At 37.3% G+C, this 24,156-nt stretch overlaps 3 protein-coding genes and 1 non-coding gene across 12 annotated transcripts in view; 2 read left to right on the forward strand and 2 right to left on the reverse strand.

The window, feature by feature from the left end:
- Positions 1 to 7,936, forward strand: part of LOC139978001 (G-protein coupled receptor moody-like) — a 22,102-nt gene extending 14,166 nt beyond the window's left edge. For 2 of the 3 annotated variants that reach the window (XM_071987903.1, XM_071987902.1), the window contains exon 2: positions 4,505 to 7,936. In XM_071987903.1, the coding sequence (XP_071844004.1) occupies positions 4,505 to 4,937 (433 nt within the window). In that variant the 3' untranslated portion in view covers positions 4,938 to 7,936. Of the gene's footprint in view, positions 1,089 to 4,504 lie in introns of all 3 variants that reach the window. The other variant, XM_071987904.1, reaches the window with a different exon arrangement.
- LOC139978005 (uncharacterized) lies at positions 5,647 to 10,523 on the reverse strand. Its single transcript, XM_071987908.1, has 2 exons — positions 10,398 to 10,523; positions 5,647 to 10,327 (listed from the first exon to the last, which is right to left on the reverse strand). Exons 1-2 carry the CDS (start codon positions 10,521 to 10,523, stop codon positions 10,052 to 10,054), a joined length of 402 nt encoding a protein of 133 aa, XP_071844009.1. The 3' UTR covers positions 5,647 to 10,051.
- The window catches only part of LOC139978000 (double-strand break repair protein MRE11-like), a 24,582-nt gene continuing 6,072 nt past the window's right edge, over positions 5,647 to 24,156 (reverse strand). For 5 of the 7 annotated variants that reach the window (XM_071987897.1, XM_071987896.1, XM_071987895.1 and 2 more), the window contains 12 exons: positions 23,998 to 24,139; positions 22,910 to 23,024; positions 21,338 to 21,532; positions 19,496 to 19,667; positions 19,202 to 19,282; positions 18,058 to 18,202; positions 16,617 to 16,705; positions 16,177 to 16,338; positions 14,621 to 14,716; positions 13,443 to 13,650; positions 12,409 to 12,495; positions 5,647 to 11,414 (listed from right to left, as the gene is read on the reverse strand). In XM_071987897.1, coding sequence (XP_071843998.1) covers positions 11,371 to 11,414; positions 12,409 to 12,495; positions 13,443 to 13,650; positions 14,621 to 14,716; positions 16,177 to 16,338; positions 16,617 to 16,705; positions 18,058 to 18,202; positions 19,202 to 19,282; positions 19,496 to 19,667; positions 21,338 to 21,532; positions 22,910 to 23,024; positions 23,998 to 24,139 — 1,536 coding nt within the window. In that variant the 3' untranslated portion in view covers positions 5,647 to 11,370. The remainder of the gene's footprint in view (positions 11,415 to 12,408; positions 12,496 to 13,442; positions 13,651 to 14,620; positions 14,717 to 16,176; positions 16,339 to 16,616; positions 16,706 to 18,057; positions 18,203 to 19,201; positions 19,283 to 19,495; positions 19,668 to 21,337; positions 21,533 to 22,909; positions 23,025 to 23,997; positions 24,140 to 24,156) is intronic. The other 2 variants (XR_011796864.1, XM_071987899.1) reach the window with 2 other exon arrangements.
- On the forward strand, positions 14,092 to 14,164 carry Trnac-aca (transfer RNA cysteine (anticodon ACA)). The gene has a single exon. It is a non-coding gene; the product is annotated as a tRNA-Cys (tRNA).

Here is a 24,156-nt window from a genome sequence, read left to right on the forward strand (position 1 = left end):
GAACAGATACGAGTCGCAATAACTAAGCTCTAGTTTGTTTTTCCTCGTAATTAAACAGTACCGGTCTTTCAAGATTGATGGATTGCTTGATGGATTGCTTGACCAATGCCAAACTGATGTTGTATAAGTAAGCTACGTACGGTCATCTATACTTTTCATCTAATAAGAAAAATTAAGGAATTGGTTCCCCTTCAAGTTGATTTAATTGAAAAGACGGATTTGGTCGAACGGTTTCAACGAGGATATCCGTGAATCTTCGTGAAGTCTCCCTAAGTAACATTGATTTCGTCCGTTGCTTTAAAATACGACAGTTTACGGTCTCGTTGGACATTCAGGATGGAGGCTGCTGGACCCACCGAAAAACCTTTCGAATTTGACAGCTACGGTCAGCGTCTCTTTATAGCAATCATCATCTCTTGTATTTTCCTTTCTGGAGTCTTTGGAAACGGTCTGGTCATTTTGTCGGTATTTCTATCACGTCGTCTGCGGAACGTCACTAACGTCTTTGTGGTCAACTTAGCGTTCGCCGATTTTCTCGTTTGTCTTTTCTCGCCTGCGACCGTCATCGCTCTGTCTAGTCGGAACGGCTGGCCTTTGAAAAGCGAGTTTTACTGTTCGGCTGCAGCCATGATAGTCTACGTCACTATCGGTGTCAGTCTATATAACCTGGCCTCGATCGCAGTTAACCGTTACGTCCTCATCACCAAACCGGTCGAGACCTATCAACGGATTTTCGGTAAGCAAATCGTCGTGATACTATGGATCGCGTTGTTGTGGATTGTGCCCGGAGTTTTGGTGATTTTACCGGTGATTATGGGAATCAGTAATATCGGGTATAACACCAAATACCATTCTTGTTCGGATGCCGAATCCGACAGTGAAAGTTCCTCTCTAGAGAAGATTTACGACCTCATTTTGCTCCTTGGCCTCTTCCCCGGACCAACAATTGTTCTTATTGTCTGCTACTGGAAAATCTACAGACACGTCTTGACACATTCAAAACGACTGGCATTAAACAAGGAAGAATCGGACGCTCTGTCGATGACCAATGATAGTAAAGGTGCTACTAAGTCTAACGAAGATACTGGGTATGTATATGTATATATATATATAAACACACGCACACACACGCACACACAAGAATGATGAAAGATACAGGCTTATATCATTTCCAACAAACAGACTTATTCATGGTGATCATGATACCTTCCCACATCCTATGTTTCTTCCTTATGTAATGACAAACATCCTCTCAGTTAACCGCTGCCATTTACGTTTGTTTCACAGACAACTCGTCTTACAGGTCATTCGACTAATGTATCGCTGATATATACAATGGCCAAGTCGGTGCTGATAGTGAAAACCATCAGTACACAATATTCTGAAGGTTTCAGTCAGAAGTAAATTTTATTACGTGCTTCTTTTAAATGATAACGCATGACTGGGTTCCTGTCTGTGACGGATAATGACGTCATGAAAACGTTGAACATATGTTGTACAGTAAAAGCGAATACTTTGAACAGAGGTTATGTGGAAACATATTAAGCAATATTCCAACAGGCTTTCACTGTGCCTGCTATAACGAAAGCGTTGCTCAATGAGACTGGTGACATAGTTTGTATTTTATATTCTTATCATCCATTTCTTCCACTACGTATTGTTTCCAACTTAAACTTAAACAAAGTAATTATTGAACAATGCTGTTTGAGAAGCTCCTTTAACACTTTCTTTTTGGTTCTTAAGCAAAAGTGTTATAGCAGAGCTCTGTAATGTTATACGAACGATGTCTGTTGTAATCCCGTTCCCAGCTCCTTTTCCATCGCTAACTTCGAATGAATGTGTCTATGATATTTCCAGAAAAAAAAACCTGCATACGGCGTCTGACAAACTCCTAAACAATTTCCTTCTGGGTTAAAAGCAAAGGCTTTGCTGACTTGGAAAACACCTTCTTATCTCTTGTAACTCCTCCATCTCGATTGTTTCGAATCAAACTGTATAATTGATAATTCTTCAAACAACGCACGCCTATATAATGTGTCCTCTTAACTCAATGGACGGTGTAATGAATGTCAATCGATACAACCATGAGTCATATTGTGGGGTATTTTCCTTTCAATAATGACGTAAAAATACGAAATGGCTTGATGTACAAAGTAACCAAAACAATTGCACCCAACGCAAGATATGCCTGTAACATGGCCAACGTTTTACAACACAGTGCACATACTATGTGGGAATTAGAGGGATAGGTGATCGATGTAGCAGTTTATGGCAAGCCACGTGGGGCAAACACCGAATAATGCATCAGCGTATTAATTTGAATATATACGCGTATTAATTCGAAATATATACGCGTATATATTATTAGCCAAACAGAAGGCTTAAATGTATCCGCTTATTGATTCGAATATATAAAAGGTTTAATTCGAATACATAGGCCTATGAGGATAAATTCGAATACATATGAGGATTAATTCGAATATATACACGTATTAATTCGAATACATACACGTATTAAGTAATGCTGTTTTCTAGATCAAGTACTTTGGGCCTGGGTGTACGTCAATATAGATATTAACTTTGCAAAGAATCACTTATTGCACTGGCGAGGCTACAATGTGTGTGAAAGCTATAAGAATGTCAGTTATTGTCTGATTTAATACGCGTATATATTCGAATTAATACGCGTATATATTCGTATTAGTACGAGGATATATTATGCGGTGTTTGTCACAAATGGCTTGCCATAGCCGTTTCATCACATCGCCATACATTTGCCCTGATAGCTATTTTGTTTCATCGCACTTACTATCACCAATGTACAAACCACAAAGCCTTAGCCTATAAGGTACCAGGTAAATTTGATTCCTGTTTGGTATCAGAAACGACCTGCATAAACCTCTCCGTTTGACTCTTCATAAAGGTTTCATATATCAAACAATTGAAACTAAGGTTTTCAAATGTGCAATTCAATACTCTTACTCCCCCAAGTAACCCCCCTTGTTTTTTTTTTGTTTTTTTTTTGCAGTGTGGTGTCAATTTACTTTCTAATACACATTTCCGGGTTCATTGCGCGAATCAATATTTCATTGGTTTGGATTAAATTCTGGATTATGAAAATATATTGTCAATAATTTAGCCATGTTTGTCAAGAATATGGAAACGATATGCGCTTTTCGGCTCTTGCGTATATTTCATTATAAGAAAGTGTCTTTATTGACAAAAAGCCTACTACTGATTGTCGATTTTTTTTTTACTTAAAAAAACTTCAAATATTCATCAACACGTTGCCCTGATTCAGGGTATAACGAGGGTGGACAAAAAAGATCCATTATTCCATTAACGAAATCGTAATAATTGAAACATTTTTATACGCATGTGTCAACATCTAATTTGCATACACACTTTGAAAACGAGCTTTTGGTTCTTATTGCCCGCGATGATTGGCTATTCTACTAATTGTGCATTTTTGATGACGGAAAAACATGATTTGACATCACAATGTGCTACTTAAGTAATATAAAAGTGAGTTTATAAGCAAGTAGTGATGTTTTTTGTTGTTGTTATACAACTCAGCCGCAAAGCACCCAAGTGGACGGTATCAGTTTACCTTTGAACATTTTTGTAATACAATACACTGTATACAGTGTTATTCGAAACTTGATAAAAGTGTTTAGTTTTCGTATTGAGCTGTGTTTGCAGATGAGGCACTGATGTAATGGTTCTGTGTGTTAGGCTTACTTGTCCAGCCACTTTCATTGACAATCATCTCCAAAAAAAATGTTTAGTTTTCTTATAGAGCTTGGTTTGTAGATGAGGAACTGATGTAATGGTTCTGTGTGTTAGGCAAACTTGTCCAGTCACTTTCATTGATAATCATCTCCATAAAAAAGTGTTTAGTTTTCTTATTGAGCTTTTATTGCAGATGAGGAACTGATGTAATGGTTCTGTGTGTTAGACTAGCTTGTCCAGTCACTTTCATTGATAATCATCTCCATAAAATAGTGTTTAGTTTTCTTATTGAGCTTTTATTGCAGATGAGGAACTGATGTAATGGTTCTGTGTGTAAGACTAACTTGTCCAGTCACTTTCATTGATAATCATCTAAACAATAAAGTGTTCAGTTTTCTTATTGAGCTTTGTTTGTAGATGAGGCACTGATGTTATAGACTAACTTGTCCAGTCACTTTCATTGATAATCATCTAAAACGTAAAGTGTTTAGTTTTCTTATTGAGCTTTGTTTTGCAGATGAGACCATGACGTAACGGTTCTGTGTGTTAGACTAACTTGTCCAGTCACTTTCATTGAGAATCATCCCAAATATAGACGTACATCATTAAAAACTACAAGTGGTATAGAATGGACCCTTTCACTGATAGCGGTGATTTTGTAACGGTTCACAACTTTGTAATTTAACGTATTTTTCGTGTCTTTACAGTTCGGTAATCTTTTCCGTTGTATCAATTTTTTAACTTTTTTTTTGCTTCCTTTTAATATTTTCAGAAATATGTCCGAAAGTAACTCGTGCGCCAGCCTCCCTCGGACAGGCGTCTCAGATTCCGAGACAGTGGAAGGGTCCATCAAACCAAAGAGGAAGAAGAGGAGAAAGAAGACGGTGAAATCCAACCTCTCACGGCGTCAGGTCGAGATAACGAAGAATCTCTTCTACGTGCTCTGTGCCTTCCTGGTCTGTATCACCCCATACCTCATCCTCTTGGTCTTTAATGACGACGGACCGCTGGCGGCGTTTGCTCCATACGCAGCCGCCTGCCTCATGATCAACAACTGTATTAATTGGATCATCTACGCGACGAAACATCCTCACTTTAAAGTCGTCTTCAAATGTATTCTCACCTGTAAATGGCGAGAAATACCCGAGCCGGTCGGTTGGCTAAGAGATAGGGGTGACGGTAACAAATTATGTCCTTGTTGTTGAATATTCATGACTTTGGAAACAAAACCAAAGAATCAGTATAACGCACAAAATATCTGCTGATAATTGGTTTGTATGTTATACATGAGAAGAAAAAGAAGATTGATTTAGGTTTTCCCCGTACTTTGGCCTAACACTAACACTATAGGAAAGCCTGTGTGAATATACTCATGAGCAATAAAAAAAAAAAAATTGAACGGGAAAGAAAGATACATTGTCATGACAACAAAGGACGCAAAATGGGATTGGTGTTAATGTTTTGTTATATAGTTAAATGAACATTTAAGAGTTGCTTTATAACAGGCCAGTCAACAACTAATTATAATTCATTGTTATCCTGAGCAATTAAAACAAACATTTTCATATAATTTTATTATCCATGAAAGGTTTCATGGTGGTAAACTCTTTTGAAAGAATACACAACACTTCATGCAGAACAAAGATACATTACTGTGAGTTGTGTGTGATGATTTCTTACAGAGTAATACAAAATAATAATAATAATCATGTAAATAAAAAAGAAAAAAATATTAAGATATGAAAACTTATTGAAATTACTTACACAAGATGTTGTCAGAATTATGCACAACTTAATTGTTCAAAGGCTGTTTTAGTTGGTGGAATTTAAGCTCGGTTAACTTACTTGTATGGTATCGGATTTTCTTACAAAAACCACTCGTGCTCATTTCAGCCACTAACGTGAACAATTGTATTTTATTTTAACGATTTCATTTCTAAATATAGATTAACATTTATTCTCTCATGCATTTTATTGAACATTTGGCAACATGGTAAATATAGAATGGTGATCAATGTGTGTGGACCGTTATGTTGCTAGACTCGAGAATAATGTCCCATTCATGCACAGCGATGCCCTTAGCCTCATATTATGTGCAATCATGATATGCATCACATACAGCTAATTAGCCTACATGTCGAACTTTACTCGGGCTAGGTGTAATTTTAAGGTTAATGAAAGAAACTATTTTTCATAATAATGGACAAATGTAGGCTTATTCAGAAGTTCGCCCCTCGAGTGAAAATGTGACATTCTGTTCATTCGTTGTTTTTTTTTTATACTATAGTTATGAATTGGTATTATTAGCTTCGATACTCGATCATGGGTTGGCAATTTGATCACAACGCTAATAGTGACCCATGGCGGATACGTAATTGAGGTCCGTTCTTGGTAAAGGGGGACTCTTTCCCTGATTTAGATGTCTCCGACCTTTTCATCCTTCTATAAAGTCTACCTAAGTCCTAAGACGAGACACGCGACCATCTTCAAGATAAATATAACGTAATCTTGGACATATCAGCTGGTATTGCGGTATAGTAAACTTAGCCTACCGTGAATTTACTCGGAACATACAGTAAGCTACTGAGCTGTTGTGAAGGCCTAGCCTATCCTTCGGGTTAAGATGACTGACGTTTGTTTGCTATTTCCATTGGTTTACAATGATCTCGCATCGATGAAGCCAATAATTTTAAATATTCTTCTAAAGTAAATCTGTATGATAATCACACTTTTGTTATTTTGAATGACGATGTCGCGGAGACATCCGACGAATGCTGCTTCCACCAAACACGTACGTGTCATAGTTGACACTCAGGTCAATTCTAGACTGTTTGTTAACGGTTGATGATGGTATAGGCTAGGCCTATCGTGATTGCTGATGAACTATCTATCCTACCATGCTCAGTGATGTGTCGATGGTTGGTTTTTTTCAACTGTGTTACTCAACCTCTAAAGGCAAAGTACAACTTTGCAAACAAGAAGGAGAAAATTGCCAAAAAATCAAATAATATATAGCCTATATCAAAAAGGAAAAATAAATAAATAAGGAGAAACTAATTTGGTCGTCTAATATTGGGCTGGGAAATTGGAAGCAAATTTGCTTTATGATATAGCTGCAGTTAAATAATAGAACTTTCATCTTTGTCAAGATATTACCAATACTTAACTGCAAGAAGGAAAGACGCACGATGAATAAAAGCCAAGGGCGTAGGAACCGGGGGCCTGGGGGCACCAGCCCCCACAGTGAAAAATGTGGAGGGGCGGAAGTATCATTCCGCCCCCCCCCCCGCTTCGCAAGTCAGAAAACCCCTTTTCATTTCCAAATGAGAAAAAAAATCTCATTTGGAGCACCAAATTGCATTTAAGGCCTGGTGAAAATACAAAATTAAGTTTACAAAATGGAGTGGGTGTTGAAGTGTGCTATATTGCACCAAATTGCATCTGAGGCTACCTGGAAATGCAAAAAATTCCAAAGGGGAGGGGTCACCCCCGCCCCTTAGACCCCTCCCCCAGGCCGGCCATCAGTCTTCAGCCCCCCCCCCCCACTCAAAAGTACCTTCCTACGCCACTGATAAAAGCTATAAAGAGACACCGGGGTTTGTACGGTATTCTAGGCTTTATATAACCCACCGTTTTGTTTTGCGTGAATCATTTCATGTTTGCAGAATTGGTGATACTTCAGTATATCAAACATGCTTTACAACAGAGGTTTATTGTATAGGCCTATAGTAGCGACAGTTAAAACAAAAATCAGATATATTTTTGTCATATACATAGAGTATGCATGTAGTGCAATTGGAGAGAGCTGAACGCATGAAAATGAATTGGAACTGGGAGAGAACAGAATTTACATGTAAGGTAAACCGGCGAGTTTGAGGAAGATCAACGTAATAAGTGAGGGGGTATGATTCTAATACTCGAAGCCGGTTCTACACTCGTATATACCATTCCCCACAGTGATGTTGTATAAACTCCAATAACATAATTTCACAAATTGAAGGACACTCCGAGATTGGAACTGATCTGTACCGGGATACGTTTCCAATTCACCTCCAATTCACCGCCTGTCGATCTGTCTCCCTCCAACGATTCAGAGGTATAGGCTCTATATCCGCATTAATTCGGTTTCTCTTTGGTATCAATGTTTTACTATTGCTTTCTGATTATTTTTTCCATAATAAAGAGTTTGGTGAAGGGAAAAAGACGTCAATATCTCCCGTTTATTTATTTATTGTTTTTATTTATCTTTGAATTGCCTTACGGAATTGAAGTTTTGAAGAGTTACAATTAAATGCCAGGGCACATGGGCCCGGCACAATATTGACACAAATTAGCATAAAAGTAGGCCCCCCTACTCGAGTATACCAAGAAACGACAAAGAAAAGAAATTTGGAAAGAAAGGCAATTAGACGTTAATGATCAAACGAAAGATAAAAATAGAATACAATTAGGAAACTATACAGCGATATTTTCGGTCTCTTAACAAAAATGGCAGAGAGTGTCATGTCACGTGAATGCCGGCCTCCCGAGTTTGATTTATATTCGAATTTCTTTGCATTCTAGTTTAGTTAAATTCTGTTTAGTCTTGTGTTAATCATATAAATATATTGCAATACTGCAGTCTCCTTCAAGCCCAATAACGTATACTAAACAACGACCCCCCGACCCCCACACAAGTGCCAAGGAAAGAACAGACCATGGGAAGAAAAGGAGGGGCATTTAGATGTTCAAAAGCGGAACAAACTTAACGTAAAATAATAACAGACTAGAATGATACTTTGATATCACACAAATAAACAAATAGGCTGGCGACTATTAGTTTGTACTGTGCCCACTAATGCTACATTGGCCAGAGTCACACAGTATAAGCTTTGCCCACCCAGTCCACCCCTCGATTTGGAGGAAAACAGCCTCACTTGCCCTTTTCTATACTTCAAAGAAACCAGTAAAGGAAGTTATAAAGAACCAACTTGCATTAAGGCTGATAGCTATAGAAACCTAATGTCATTTGTCTCATAATGCACCATTTCATGTATAACATGCAGGCATGAGCTTTTTCCGCGAATTCGCGGAATATCCGTGATTTCTTTTCTACCTCGGGGACAAAAACTATTATCCTAACACACTGTAGCATACGCAAACTGGAGCCTATACCGCAATTTTGGCAAAGTTCCGTGATTTTTTTTTACCCCATGCTTATCCCTGAACATGGCTCTCCCCCACCCCCCTCCACCCCAACTCCTAAATGAGAGTCCACGTCAACCATTCCAGTACCACACCCCTTCCTTATTTAAATCCTGTACCCTCTCACACGATGCTTCCAAGCACTCATACTAACAGTATAAAATAGTTCCGAGGTTTAATCTTCTAGAAACAGGGTATCTTCACACTGTTCATATAGTCAGTATACGTGATTCGAAACATGAAGCAAAGGTACAGTGACAAAAAAACTGAACAAAAGAAAGAACAAAACGGATGAAAAGCAAAACAAAAGAAAACAAGAATTACAGCCAACAAATAAAAGACGAAAATTTGGCTCAATTGGATGGGACTGCACCGTGGCCAGGGGTCAACACAGATTTCGGTTTTAGAATCTCACTTTATACCATTTCACAGTCAAGGGTTGTAGGGTATTGCAATATATTTATGATACGGAGAAAAAAGAAAACATATTCTCCAATATTTATTTGTGGCCAACAAATTGCCATGACCAAAAGCAAAGAATATTGTAAAGTAACGAAGCAACAGAAATGGACAGAGACAGTGATGATATAGTTATGATTAGTAATCTATTTGGCCTTTACATCATTTCCAGGTTTACAATGTGGGACTGAACTGATTAAACTGACCTGGTGAATCCTACCTGTGATGAGTGATACCCAGTATGTGGTTCTCTCTTTTAATAATTTGAATTACTCAGGGTGATGCATGTACCCCTATTATCACCCTCCCCCCCCCCAAAAAAATAAAATTCACTCCTCTCCTCCTCCCCCTGTCAAAGTAGCAGTGAGGATGAGAGCGTTGAGACTCTACAGCTGTGAAAAATGTGAGGCTGCTCTCCTGGTGTTGTCTACACATGTTATGTGTCCTTCTTGTTTCATGGTGTTGCCTTGATGTTTCATGGTGTTCTCTGGATGCTTCATGGTGTTGCCTTGATGTTTCATGGTGCTGTCTTCATGTTTCATGGTGTTCTCTGGATGCTTCATGGTGTTGCCTTGATGTTTCATGGTGCTATCTTCATATTTCATGGTGTTGCCTTGATGGTTCATGGTGTTGTCTTTCATGGTTCATGGTGCTGTCTTGATGTTTCATGGTGTTCTCATGATGCTTCATGGTGTTGCCTTGATGTTTCATGGTGCTGTCTTGATGTTTCAACGTGCTGCCTTGATGGTTCATGGTGTTGTCTTTCATGGTTCATGGTGCTGTCTTCATGTTTCATGGTGTTCTCTTGATGCTTCATGGTGTTGCCTTGATGTTTCATGGTGCTGTCTTCATATTTCATGGTGTTGCCTTGATGGTTCATGGTGTTGCCTTGATGTTTCATGGTGCTATCTTCATATTTCATGGTGTTGCCTTGATGGTTCATGGTGTTGTCTTTCATGGTTCATGGTGCTGTCTTCATGTTTCATGGTGTTCTCTTGATGCTTCATGGTGTTGCCTTGATGTTTCATGGTGCTGTCTTCATATTTCATGGTGTTGCCTTGATGGTTCATGGTGTTGCCTTGATGTTTCATGGTGCTATCTTCATATTTCATGGTGCTGCCTTGATGGTTCATGGTGTTGTCTTTCATGGTTCATGGTGCTGTCTTCATGTTTCATGGTGTTGCCTTGATGCTTCATGGTGTTGTCTTTCATGGTTCATGGTGCTGTCTTCATATTTCATGGTGTTGCCTTGATGGTTCATGGTGTTGTCTTTTATGGTTCATGGTGCTGTCTTCATATTTCATGGTGTTGCCTTGATGGTTCATGGTGTTGTCTTTCATGGTTCATGGTGCTGTCTTCACATTTCATGGTGTTGCCTTCATGGTGTTGTCTTTCATGTTTAATGGTGTTTCTTCCTGTTTCATGGTGTTGCCTTCATTTTCAAAGTGTCATAACTACATTTCAAGGTATATGGTGTTGTCCCCTGTTGTAACTATCTTTCATAATTTCATCTTCATGTTTCATGGTGCTGTCCTCATGTTTCATGGTGTTTCATTCATGTTTCATGGTTTTGTGTTCATATCTTCATGGTGTTTCATGATTTTCTTATTCATGTCCCCATGTCGTGTGAGGTGAAGTGTTGTAAGATTCTATCTTTGGATGCTAGGATAGTGCAAGCCTTCATGGTGGCGCCCTTCATGTTCTGCTGTAGCCTTCTCCATGTTTCAAGGTCTATGACGTAGCTTTATTGCTTTGAAATTCGTGTTTCTGCACATTTTCTTTCTGCAGGCTTTCACTGTGTTGTTTCAGTCCACATTCTATAATGCTGACTGCATGTCCAGTTCAAGTTTCCAATACTTCCATACCAAGAATAGCCAAATTCTCTCTCTCCCTAACGTTAAGAGGCAGACTTGCCAGCTTCACAGTATGAGGGATACAACACTCCCGGGACTTCGACATAGCCGTTTCTATCTTCACATCTTCATCCTCTTTGCTTCACTTTTCTTCTGGTTCCTGCGGTGAAGACAGTGGAGTCAAATCTGACACAAAAAAAAAACAGAAATGGAAAAAAGAAATCATGTACAGGAAGATAGTTGTGATGTGCAGTCACTGCTGTCACCTGCTGTTCATGTGACATGCTGTCACTGTTGAACCTGGGACAGTCACACAGTCACGTAAAAGGCGGTCACAGCTGCCACACGACATGCTGTCACAGCTGTGATGCGACAGGCTGTGACGCGACAGGCTGTCACTGCTGTCACTGAAATGCTGCATGCAAAGATCTAAGATAAAGTCGAGGTGACCAAAAGAAAAACCTAACATTTAATTTTAATACTGAATGCAGTTGTCATTCCATCCGTCTAATACCCTACCCCCTTCACTTAATCCTCTCTTTGTCCCTCCACTGTTTATCTTCTACCTCTCCTCTTGCCCTGTTGGTTTCTCTCTTTCTTCTCTCCATCCCTTGTCTTCTAATCCCCTTACATTTGTCTCTTTGTGTTCACCATGCTCATTAACCTGTCTGTATTCTGTGCGTGTTTTTGTCCCTTCTGTTACTGTTAATTGTCATTTAGCCTTTGAAGAAGATCCTGCTAGGATCGAAACGTCAGGCCAACTTACTTTTACACATAACATTAAATGTGTTCAGAATCAATGTTAGTTTCATTATGCCTCTGAAGGAGCTCCTGCTAGGATCAAAACATCGGGCCCCTCTTATAACTTACGCAAGATTCAAACGAGTAAGAGGTCAGCTACTGCTAAACTAAACATAAATCTAAATTAAAGTGCTCATAGGTCTTCCAACAATTTACTCATTTTTAACACTTTCAACACAATTTTACACCTTTAACACCTTTTAACCACATTTTACCTCACTTGTTGACCCTCACCTCTGGCTAGATGTGTCCAATGTTCTAGCCCTGTAGCTTCATACAGATTGAGACAAGTGTGATGTGTATGTAGGATGAAGCTTACTGAATTCAAAAGCCAGAATATGAATATACGAATACCGTATACAAACACGACTCAACTCACCCATTTTGTCTGGACTGGAGATCTCATCAGAACTGTCACTGCTACTGGTCTCCGACGATATGCCCAGATATTTTCGTTTTAGCGCCGCTGTGAGATGAATCGATGAGATAAAGGACCATAGAGAAGGTGTGTATTTTGCACTGTCAGAGGTGATGATGGGGAGGAATTTGGGGAGGGTGGAGAGGTGAGGCAGGTGGGGTCAGGGAGGGGGCAAGGAGGGGATGGGGGGATTGGGACAGCTTGTGCTGCAAGACAAACATTTTTCTGTGAACATATGTATATTTGAAATTGAATGAGTTTGACAATCCAAAACAGTTAAAAACTTCCAGCCTCCACCAGGTTTTTTACATATATCTATGTATATATATATGTATATATATATATATATATATATATATATTATATATATATATAAGCTCCACAAAACCAAACTTTCGCTGTTTTACTTCCAATCACTCACATGATTTAAGTTTTATATCTCACTCGAGATTCTCTAAATGCAGTAGTTGTTTAACAGTTATTTCCCCTGTTATTCTATATATATGAAAATATATGTACATATATATATATATATATATATGTATATGCATATATATATATATATATTTCTAAATTTGGCGCTAGGGCGAAATTGAACAATAGGAGAGTGGAAATTTGACGCTAAGGCGAAAAAGTTATTTCGCCTTAACGTTTTTACTACCATTTCTAGGCATAATTTTTTGTGTCGCAAATAGTCTTATCTTGTTCTCCACTGTCTAAAACTAGGGTTTGGTTAGTTTTAGGGTCAGAGTTTAGGGAGTATATGAGGAATTAATGTTTTATTTTAGTGTGCAAATCAATGGGGAATTCGCCCAATTGTCGAATTTAGTCGACTATATATATATATATATATTTAGATATATAGATATATATAAATACATATATTATATGTAGGCCTATAGATGTATAAATATATATCTAAATACATATATCACATATACATAAGTTTAAATATATAAATATATATATATATATATGTAATACATATGATTCACCTCTTTCTTCACGGTAAGATTTTGCAGTGCTGGCCCCTTTACTGGTTCCTTTCGGTCTCCCTCTGGGCCTACCCCTAGGTCTACCTCTAGTTCTGTGTCGTCCAGATGTCGATGCTTCGTTTAACCGGAGGAGAGCTCCCATGAAACCGCTCCCATGCTGATCATCCTTCCTGTACTTTTCTGGAGCCTTCTTTGCCAACGTTATTGCCTGCAAAGTGAAAACACACAACAAACTACAATTATATATATATATAGATATAATATATATATATATATATATATATATATACAGTGGAATTACAGTGTCCGCGTACAAAGCGGGAGGCCCGGGTTCGAATCCCGGTGGAGGCTGGAAGTTTTTTCACTGTTCTTGATTTTCCAACTCATTACGATTTTCATTTATATATATTCATTTGCCTTTGTCGTTTACCTCCATTTCATTAACATAAAGTCTGTTCAAAGTATCTCTTTCGAGATCTGGCTTTAGGAATCACAAATGATTTTCGAGTTGGTTAGCATCATGTTTGATCTCTAGAGTAAGGCAAATATGTCACCAAAACAGAACTAGTATTTTTCGATACAGGTGACACACGCCTACAGTGGAATTACGACCTTCCTTACCGGTTTAGAACCTCTGGACATACAATCGGCGTCCATGGCCTAGTTGGTTAGGGTGTCCGCGTACAAAGCGGGAGGCCCGGGTTCGAATCCCGGTGGAGGCTGGAAATTTTTTCACTGTGCTTGATTTTCCAATTCATTACGATTTTTATATATATATATATAGATAAATACATATATATAGATAAATAAATATATATATATATCTACATATATATATAGATATATATATATATATATATATATATATAGATATATATAGATATATATCTATATATATCTATATATCTATATATCTATATATATATATATATATATATATATATATATATCTATATCTATATATATATATATATATATATATATATATGTTTATATATATATATATCTATATAATGCTAGATAAATGTATGTGCTGGAAGCAATTGCAAAAATGCCGTCCCCCAATTTAAATACCAGGGGGGCCTACAGACCACAAAGTAAAGAACATTTTCCGTCCACCATATCACAGAAACTAATGATCATATTAAATTTTGTGTTATCATTCAAACAAACTTAACCGAAGAATGTCCTGGAATTTGGCTAAGTACCATCTTAACTTCGTTATCGACTTCTGCCTCTTGCATGTCCTGACGTGCCTTTCTGAACTTTTTGAACTGTTGAGAAGAAGAAGAAGAAAAAAAATTGTTGCAATGACACCAAATTTTGATGATTAAGTAATTTTTTTTTGCTGTCTGTTTGGAATATACATATTTGAAAAAAATGCATATTAAGCTGTTGTTCAGAGCTACACAAAGTTCACACTTGTTCCACACAAGTTTGCTTTAATTTAAATATGCTAATAAAATGAACCACCACTCGATTTTGTATATGCTGCAGCTTAGTTCATCTGCGAAATGACATTATGAACACCAAGGGAGGGCACAGGGGTCAGGCATTCTGTCCAGTTGAATGAATACTTGGTAGGTGAGGTAAAGCATATCAAGTTGTTGTTTAGGGCAACACAAAGTTCACACTTGTCAAAGTTTGCCTTAAATATGCAAATCAAAAATGGTTTCCTATTCATCTTTCATTTTTTTTAATGCCTGAGATGATAAGCTACATACTGCTGCAGCTTCTGTTAATGTATGGCACACATTATGAGTTCAACATGGTTTATAGCCCTCCCTTGGTTTAAACCTGCCAAATAAACAGGCGATTTTATGGGTATCACCCTGGGCTAACCGGATGAACTTGTAAAGCATCTATGGAAACATTAGGCTGCCATCAAAATATTAAGAACTTTTCGTAAAAATATTTAGAAGCAATTTTCAATAACAAATTCCTTAAATCTAATAAGTGAGAAATTCAACATTCTGCAGATAAATATCCTTTACATATATATATAAAATTCCTTTACGTATATAGAATTCCTTTACGTATATAGAATTCCTTTACGTATATATTATTCGTTTACGTAGATAAAATTCCTTTACATGTATAAAATTCAATTACATAAATAAACTTCCTTTACGTGTATAAAATTCAATTACATAGATAAACTTCCTTTACGTGTATAAAATTCCTTTACGTATATAAAGTTCCTTTACGTATATACATTTTACTTAACATGTATAGTTCCTTTACGTATATAAACTTCCTCTATGTATATGAATTTCCTTTACATATATAAAGTACCTCTACATATATAAACTACCTCTACGTATATAAACTACCTCTACGTATATAAACTACCTCTACGTATATAAACTACCTCTACGTATATAAACTACCTCTACATATATAAACTACCTCTACGTATATAAACTACCTCTACGTATATAAACTACCTCTACGTATATAAACTACCTCTACGTATATAAACTACCTCTACGTATATAAACTACCTCTACGTATATAAACTACCTCTACGTATATTAAACTTCCTTTACATATATTAAATTCCCTTTACGTATATAAAATTCCTTTTACGTATAAAAACTACCTCTACGTATAAAAACTACCTCTACATATATAAACTACCTCCACATGTATAAACTACCTCTACATATACTTTACGTATATAAACTTCCCTTTACGTATAAACTAAAAATTTGATTTGAAGAATATCTCAGACCTCTTCCTCTAATAACTTTTCGTCGTCCGTGTGCTTCAGATGGTCTGCGGCCTTGGCCAGTACGATGTCCACCAACTGTGGGTGGGCGTTGGTGTCATTTTTCACGAATTCCCTTAACAGTTCCGTCAATCCATTTGCAGATAAAACCTTCAGTTGTTGACCCTGCAGGAGAAGCAAACATTACAAGCTTTTTTGATGAGAGCTATTTCGGCATAGACGCAGAATGACCTGCTGGAAAACAATAAATCCTTTATACAATCACTCTTTTAACGAAGGATTTATGATCGATGTTTGGATTTTCAAGCATTTTCAAGCAATCTAGGCTAGCTTACTCGCATTATCCCATCCACCTATTTACCCAATCTGTCCTTTCTTGCGGGCTTAAATCCTTTCATGAACGATATTCAGTCGTATTAAACTTCCCAGGTCAAGTATCCTACCTTTTTGGCTTCGGCCAGTACATCTTCAAGAGCGTTTTCGATGTAATCCTTCTTCTCGGTCAGTGTTTCGGGATCCCTGCTTGAGTGACCTGTCGATTGAAACCGACTATTGGATTTAAAGAAGTAGCCAGTAGCTGGCGGGTACAGAGAATTATCTGAAGAGGTGGCGGCCCTTGATATTATTATATATTTTAATACAGAAAGTCCTACCCAAAAAAATAGCAGTAGGAACGTAAGGAAATACCTGTGAATCAAGGGAACTTATTTTTTCAATTATGTTACTTCTTTTTGAGAAAAGAAATGTTTGCCATTTAAGTTTACTGTCAAAAATTAAAGCCCAGGGGTTCGAGGCCGTCAGGACCCCAGTCCCCCCCCCCACCCCCGCTCTGGATTCAACATTGATAGCTTACAGTAAAGGTTCATTTTGACTGCACGTTTCTGACCAGATCTCACCAAGTAATAAACTAAATGAAATGTCTCTTGCAAATTTACTCTCCAGGATGGTAAAACGTTTACAGTCTCAATTCAATGAGGTATGAAACGGCTATATTATTTCACGGAAAATTTCCTTTTACAAGTTTTGAATAGTATGTTTATAGATGCAAGGTAGTCTCTACTAGCCAAGGTTTATCTGTTATATCAAACTAGATCATAAATAGCATAGTGTGAATAAGTTGTAAAATGAACTACTCACAGAATCTGAATATTTACGTGGTTTGGTCTGAGTGACACAAAGTTACAAACTAACTTAAAAAGCAGCCATAAGGACTTGTAAGAAATCAGTCATAACGATGACTCATTTCAAGGTCAAAAGTTGAAGGTTTATAGTCTTGTGCAAGGCCAAGGCCTCCTCACATGATTTTACAACAATAACCCCTGGTCATTGGTAACTTGTCACATCCACACACCAAAGTGTGCACAATTCAAACAATCTCTCCTGGGGCACCACAGTGAACTACATCAACGTGTCCCCCGGGGACTTCCCATATGGTGCAGCATCCACAAATTGGCACTGCAACTTCATACAAGTTACCTTGCAAGTCCCCATTTATACACCTGGGTGAAGAGAGGCAATGGAGATAAAGTGCCTCACCCAAGGAGTCAAGGACACAACGTAACGATCTGGCCAGGCTACTCGAACCTTCATTGCTTAGATTGCCAGTCCACTGCCCAAACCATGACACTCTCACAACACTCTCACAGATAACATAGTATTTTGGATAGTTTCATTTACATTGACAATCAATTGTGACTAGTATAAATAATAATCTCTTTGTTGCAAATTGCTGCACGGCAACGGTAACTGACACAACATAGCAAGGGAACGCCCATTCGGGCCCACACCTCGACACTTTGTCTCCGTTTGCACGGTGATAAAGCAGATAATTGAAACTCAAATCCAAAACTGACAAGCGATAATAAATTACTGCCAATCGCTCACCGCCTTTCTTCCTCTCGTCCTTGTCCTTGAAATCGATCAAGTTCTGCTCGTCGTGGCCGTGCACTCGTACGTTAGCCACTTTGTGTACAAACTGCTGTGCGAACCTCCTCTTGTTGAATGTAGGGTAGCCTCCTGATACATCCACCTATATGGATAAAAGTTCAACCCATCAAAGTCAGAACGTTATATTACTAAATAGTCCTTGCCCACCTAGCAGGGTAGGGTAGCCTCCTGATACATCCACCAATATGGATAAAAGTTAAACCCACTGAAGTCAGAACCTTATATTACTAAATAGTCCTTGCCCACCTAGCAGGGTAGGGTAGCCTCCTGAAACATCCACCTATATGGATAAAGTTAAACCCATTAAAGTCAGAACGTTATATTACTAAATAGTCCTTGCCCACCTAGCAGGGTAGGGTAGCCTCCTGATACATCCACCAATATGGATAAAAGTTCAACCCACTGAAGTCAGAACCTTATATTACTAAATAGTCCTTGCCCACCTAGCAGGGTAGGGTAGCCTCCTGATACATCCACCTATATAGATAAAAGTCGAAACCCACTGAAGCCAGAACCTAATATTACTAAATAGTCCTTTGCCCACCTAGCAGGGGTGGGGGGGGGAAGGGTAGGAGGAGGGGCATGGTGGTGACAGGGAATAATTTTTCCGGTATTGTGTCAAAAAATTCTATGAAAAATGGGCAAATTGCTATACAAGTACAAATATGTGTAGCAGTTTATGTACACAGGAATGATATTACTTTAGAGTTCACAGCCCTCAAAACTATACTATGGAAAAGTTGAACACTTTAAAAGTATTCCATGGGTGAGGTGCCTAAAGTTGCCTGTGACATGAAAATCAAATTATGCCATGTTTGATCAACATTTGGTAACTCAATCATGCAGTGAGGTGATGAAGTATGGGCGAGGGGAGCGGGGGGGGGGTAAGGGGAAAGGGAGGGTAAGGATGTGACAAGGATGTTCTACCCAATAGTTAATCCACATAAGTAACCCCTGGATGCAGGTGTGCCAAGTGAAGTGTGACCATATTTGAACAACAATAAACTAAATGCGAAGAGTAAGGAAAAATGTATTACCAATAAAATAAACAATAATTGTAGAAAACAAGAAGCATACTTACTCTTAATTTGATGAGTGGTAGCAACGGCCGTTTCGGGAAGCTAGCATTGTCCCTGGTGACAGCCTCCACCATCTTGTTAATCTGTTAGAAACAGCATTTCATAAATCACTTTCAAGTTTAGGTGGAAATGTAATTATTTTTTTGCTCTGCAAGGTAGAATACAAATTACAACCTAGAGAGAAGTGGAGGGTCTGGAAACAGAAGGAAGAATGGGGGAGGGGGGGGGTGGGGCCTTAGAGTCATGTGTCGATAGATGATGTAATCATTTAACACAAAAAGAGAGACATGGTTTACCTGTTCGGCGCAGAATTCTTCTACTTTAGACTCGATGTCAACATCTCCCGGGTCCAGTCTGTGTTCCGCAAACTTGAGGGCGAGATTTTTGATGTACATCGGTCGTACGGTGGTCAGCGGTATCTTTGTACATTTCATGTATCTGCCTTTGATCTCCAGAACTGCCATATGCCTGAAAGATATATATACCAGAATGATAAACATTATATGACCTTTAAAAAGAAATTATTTGAGGGATCTTTCTCCGGTGTCAAAACTAAATCTTTAATGATTCTTAGTGTATTGTAAATCAAAGAGAGAGAGAAAAAAAACACTGTTAATGCAAAAAACAAACGTTAACAAACTGCTTAGCCACTGCAAAAAGCCTGTGTTCTGGGTAAATCTGAAAAAAAAGTTACAGGGCCTAATTATTCAATCGCAGCAGGACCTTCTTCAGAGGCTAACTCAAACAAAAATTAAACAAACTAAGACCACTGAACACTGATGTGCGGCCCTGATGACATCATCCATTCTACTGTTGCCAGATGCATAAATTTACAAAATATCACTAAAAATTAATAAACTTCATATCTTCGCAATGCAAAATGCTATGAGAATGTGGTTTTCACAGTTAGATTCAGAAAATTGTTCAGCATTTGTTTATTTAATTTTTTAGTCACCAGAAAAATGCAGTTGGAAAAACTTCCTTTTACTGTCCATAACATTTACATATGTACTACATATCTACATGTAAAGCGATACAGACACCAGCATGTACTAGAATGAAACACCACAGATGGGCTAAAAGAGGAATCAGAGTATATTATCTAAACCCTATCAATCTGGAACCTTATTTAGCAAACACCATGACATAGGTATACTTTGGGGAGTTTTATATGTTCCATACAGGGCCTAATTGTGATAGAATTAATTCAAGATTTTAACTGATGAAAAATCTACATATATATACAGTAGAACATTCAGGTATTATTATCTCCCATATAATACAATATGTCCGTTTTTCTTGTAAACACAGGGGAAAGGACATCCTCATGTGTTGTGGCAGTTAGGTTGGGTGAAAAATTTCACTATGGCCTGCTAGATCAACGTTGTGCATATGACAGGTGTATGCTATTAGGAAAATCAAACAACCAAAGTCTCCTATACATTATAATAAATAGATATTTCCTCCGCACCATATAAAGTTTAATGTTGAGAGTTTGTTCAATGCCAAGGCCCTCTCACACGACTTTACAACACTTAACCCCTGGTCATTGGTAACTTGTCACACCTACACACCAAACTGTGCACAATTCAAACAATCCCTCCTGGGGCACTACAGTGCACCACACCCACGTATCCCCCGGGGGACTTCCCATAGGGTGCAGCCACAGACCGGGGCATGCAACTATATTCATAAGTTACCCCGCAAGTCCCTATTTCTACACCTGGGTGAAGAGAGGCAATGGAGATTAAGTGCCTTGTCCAAGGACACAACGTAATGATCTGGCCAGGACTCGAACCTGCAAACCTTAGATCACAAGTCCACTGCCTTAACCACTTGACCACAATGCCCCCTATATCATCATGTTCTTAACCCTTTTACCATTTTATCTAAGGGTGCGGGTGGGTGACGGGAAAGTGGGGGGGAGGCAGAGAATACGAGCTGTGGGAGTGCATCTAGAGGGTTTTTTTTATAATGATTTTGGTTGCATTTACTGAATGCCAAACACAAGTATTATCATTTTAAAATAAAATAATTAAGCAAATAAAAATAATAAAAAAATATATGTATTTAAATAAAACAATGAATAAAATAAAATTAAAATAGAATCATGCGTTTCTTAGGTTTTATGACTGTACTTTTGCTTAGTCTCCCCTTTGACGATGGACGTTGCGATGGTGCTTCCGGGCTGAATAATTCGGAACCTTTTCTTGTACCAAACAGGGTCAAGTTGACAATCGTGTTCATGTCCCCAGATGACCAGATCCAACTTCACCTTCAACTTCTCATCCAGAAAACTTTCGGGAATGTATTCCTTGTCTCCGCGATACGCTCTGTGGATACAATTTTTGAAAGTTGTGGTGATTATTTCGGTCAAATTTAACCAAATGAGGGATAGCAACCATATATAATAATAATAATAATCACAATCATCATTATCACCACCATCATCACCACCACCACTACCACCATCATCATAATAATAATAATGATAATCAGCAGTTATTTTTATGACGCTTATGTGACCACAAATGTGGGAGAAACCCGCAAGGGCTATTGGATTACAACTTGCACGTCAGGTGGCTTCCAATTTTACTCAAATTTGGAATCAGAAAGTCAATTCAGATGGGAAAACCGTAGATTGCTCTTGGATAGAAAACCCACCTTACTATGACCCGGCCGGGTTTGAACCCACAACATCCTGATTGCTAAGCTTCATTGCTTCAAATGCCACAGCCTTTGTATGCAACTTAACGAATGACATAACCTATACACAAGCATGTTGCTGCCATAATATTTAAAAAAAAATAGCTTGGATTTTTATATTTATCACAGATAATTAGAGATATATACAAACCAACACTATATCAACGTGTAAACTCGTCTTATTTTATTGGCTGAGAGAAAACGTCAGTTGAAATAATGTAAAGCATCCACAGTTTTAAACATAGTACACCCATGATTTGACATCTCAGATTTTATTTTTGCATCCATAAATATGAAAAGACCTCTAACATATTCTTTGAAATGACACATAAATATATTAATTAGATAACTGATCATATATTTTGCACAAACAACACAAAAAAATTGATAAAATTATAAATGAGAGAAGAGGCAAAATCTCTGCTTTTCGAAGCTTATTGGATGACAATGTTGTTTTTAGTTAACAGATGTAACAAATTTAATGTTTTTTTTATTAATGTAAGGAAGAAAGTCAAGACACAATTCAAATTCAAAACATATACTGGTTTGATTTACAGATTGATAGAAAAATCATGTTTGAGAATTTGACTTCTAAGTCAGCGTTTGAAAACAAGATCACATGATAAGAACCCAATTGCTCCAAAAGGTTTAAACTTTGCAACAAACATGGTTTGACATCTCGGATTCGTTTCGCTTCCATAAATATGAGAAAAACTAGCAACTGTTCTTTTGGAGTAACAAAATTAGTTTTAGTTGCCCGTGAATAAAAGGATCCTTCGGTCGCACCAGAAGCATTGGATCAAAACACAAATATAGTTTATAAAGACAGATATGCTTTACTCGATCAATCCCTTCCATTCATTTAAATTATAATACAATGAGGCTACGGAATATATATAATTCTTTGCCTACAACACATGAAGCAAGTATTAAAAGAAAATCAAAATTCATTTTTCTCAAGACAATCTGTTTGGACACATTTCAAGGCCCTTCTTTTTCTTTACCTGTTTTGATGGATCACAAACATAGAGAACCATGACTGGACATCTACAGGTGGTTCACTCATCGATACTTTGCCTTTTTCAAACATACCGTGGAGAGCTTTGTCTGTGATAGAACCTGAGCGATACAATAAATAATATAGTAAATATATAATAAATATATTATAAACATATATAGTAAATATATCATAATAATATAGCAAATATATAATAAATATATTATAAACATATATAGTAAATAAATAATGAATAATATAGTAAATATATAAAAAATATATAATAAATAATATAGTAAATATATAATAAACATATCATATGTATATTATAAATAAGTATAGTAAATATATAATAAATAATATAGTAAATATATATATAGTTAATATATCATAAATAATATAGTAAATATATAATAAATATATTATAAACATATATAGTAAATAAATAATGAATAATATAGTAAATATATAAAAAATATATAATAAATAATATAGTAAATATATAATAAACATATCATATGTATATTATAAATAAGTATAGTAAATATATAATAAATAATATAGTAAATATATAATAAATATATATACTCTGATTCTAATGCTAAAACCATTATAAACTGTCCAGCCATACCATGCTTCAAAGCACTCGTACTGTCAGTATGAGCAGTTCCTAATCTTTATCTGATTCTAATGTTAATACCACTCCATACTGTCCTATCATATCATGCTTCAAAGCACTCGTACTGACAGTATGAACAGTTCCTAAGCTTTTATCTGATTCTAATGCTAATACCACTCCATACTGTCCTATCATATCATGCTTCAAAGCACTCATACTGACAGTATAAAGAGTTAATATCCTTTATCTGAAATGGGATATTCATACTGTCAGTACGAGTGCCTTGAACCATGACATCACAATTCCTCACAATTCTGCATTCACGTATTCAAGCTGCATGTTGTTTATAGCGAGTATTCAATAATATTTCACAAATACTTCCACCATGGCATCATAGTATCAATCAATTGCTTAAACTGATACGATTAGTCAAAACATTTCAGAAAAGCTATTAAATGAAGAACCACCAGTTTTACCTAAGCCATACAATGCCACTTTCGTCTGTCCCTTTCGAATCAACACAGGACACATTTCGACGCTTTCATGAGACAGGGCCTTCCCGAAATGGTTGATCAGCCCAGCTTCACTCAGAACGTCTAGAGCGCATAGGTTTCCCAGCTAGGAAAAAGGTTGAA

This window comes from Apostichopus japonicus, chromosome 12 (assembly GCF_037975245.1).
Source record: "Apostichopus japonicus isolate 1M-3 chromosome 12, ASM3797524v1, whole genome shotgun sequence".
NCBI lineage: Eukaryota > Metazoa > Echinodermata > Holothuroidea > Aspidochirotida > Stichopodidae > Apostichopus > Apostichopus japonicus.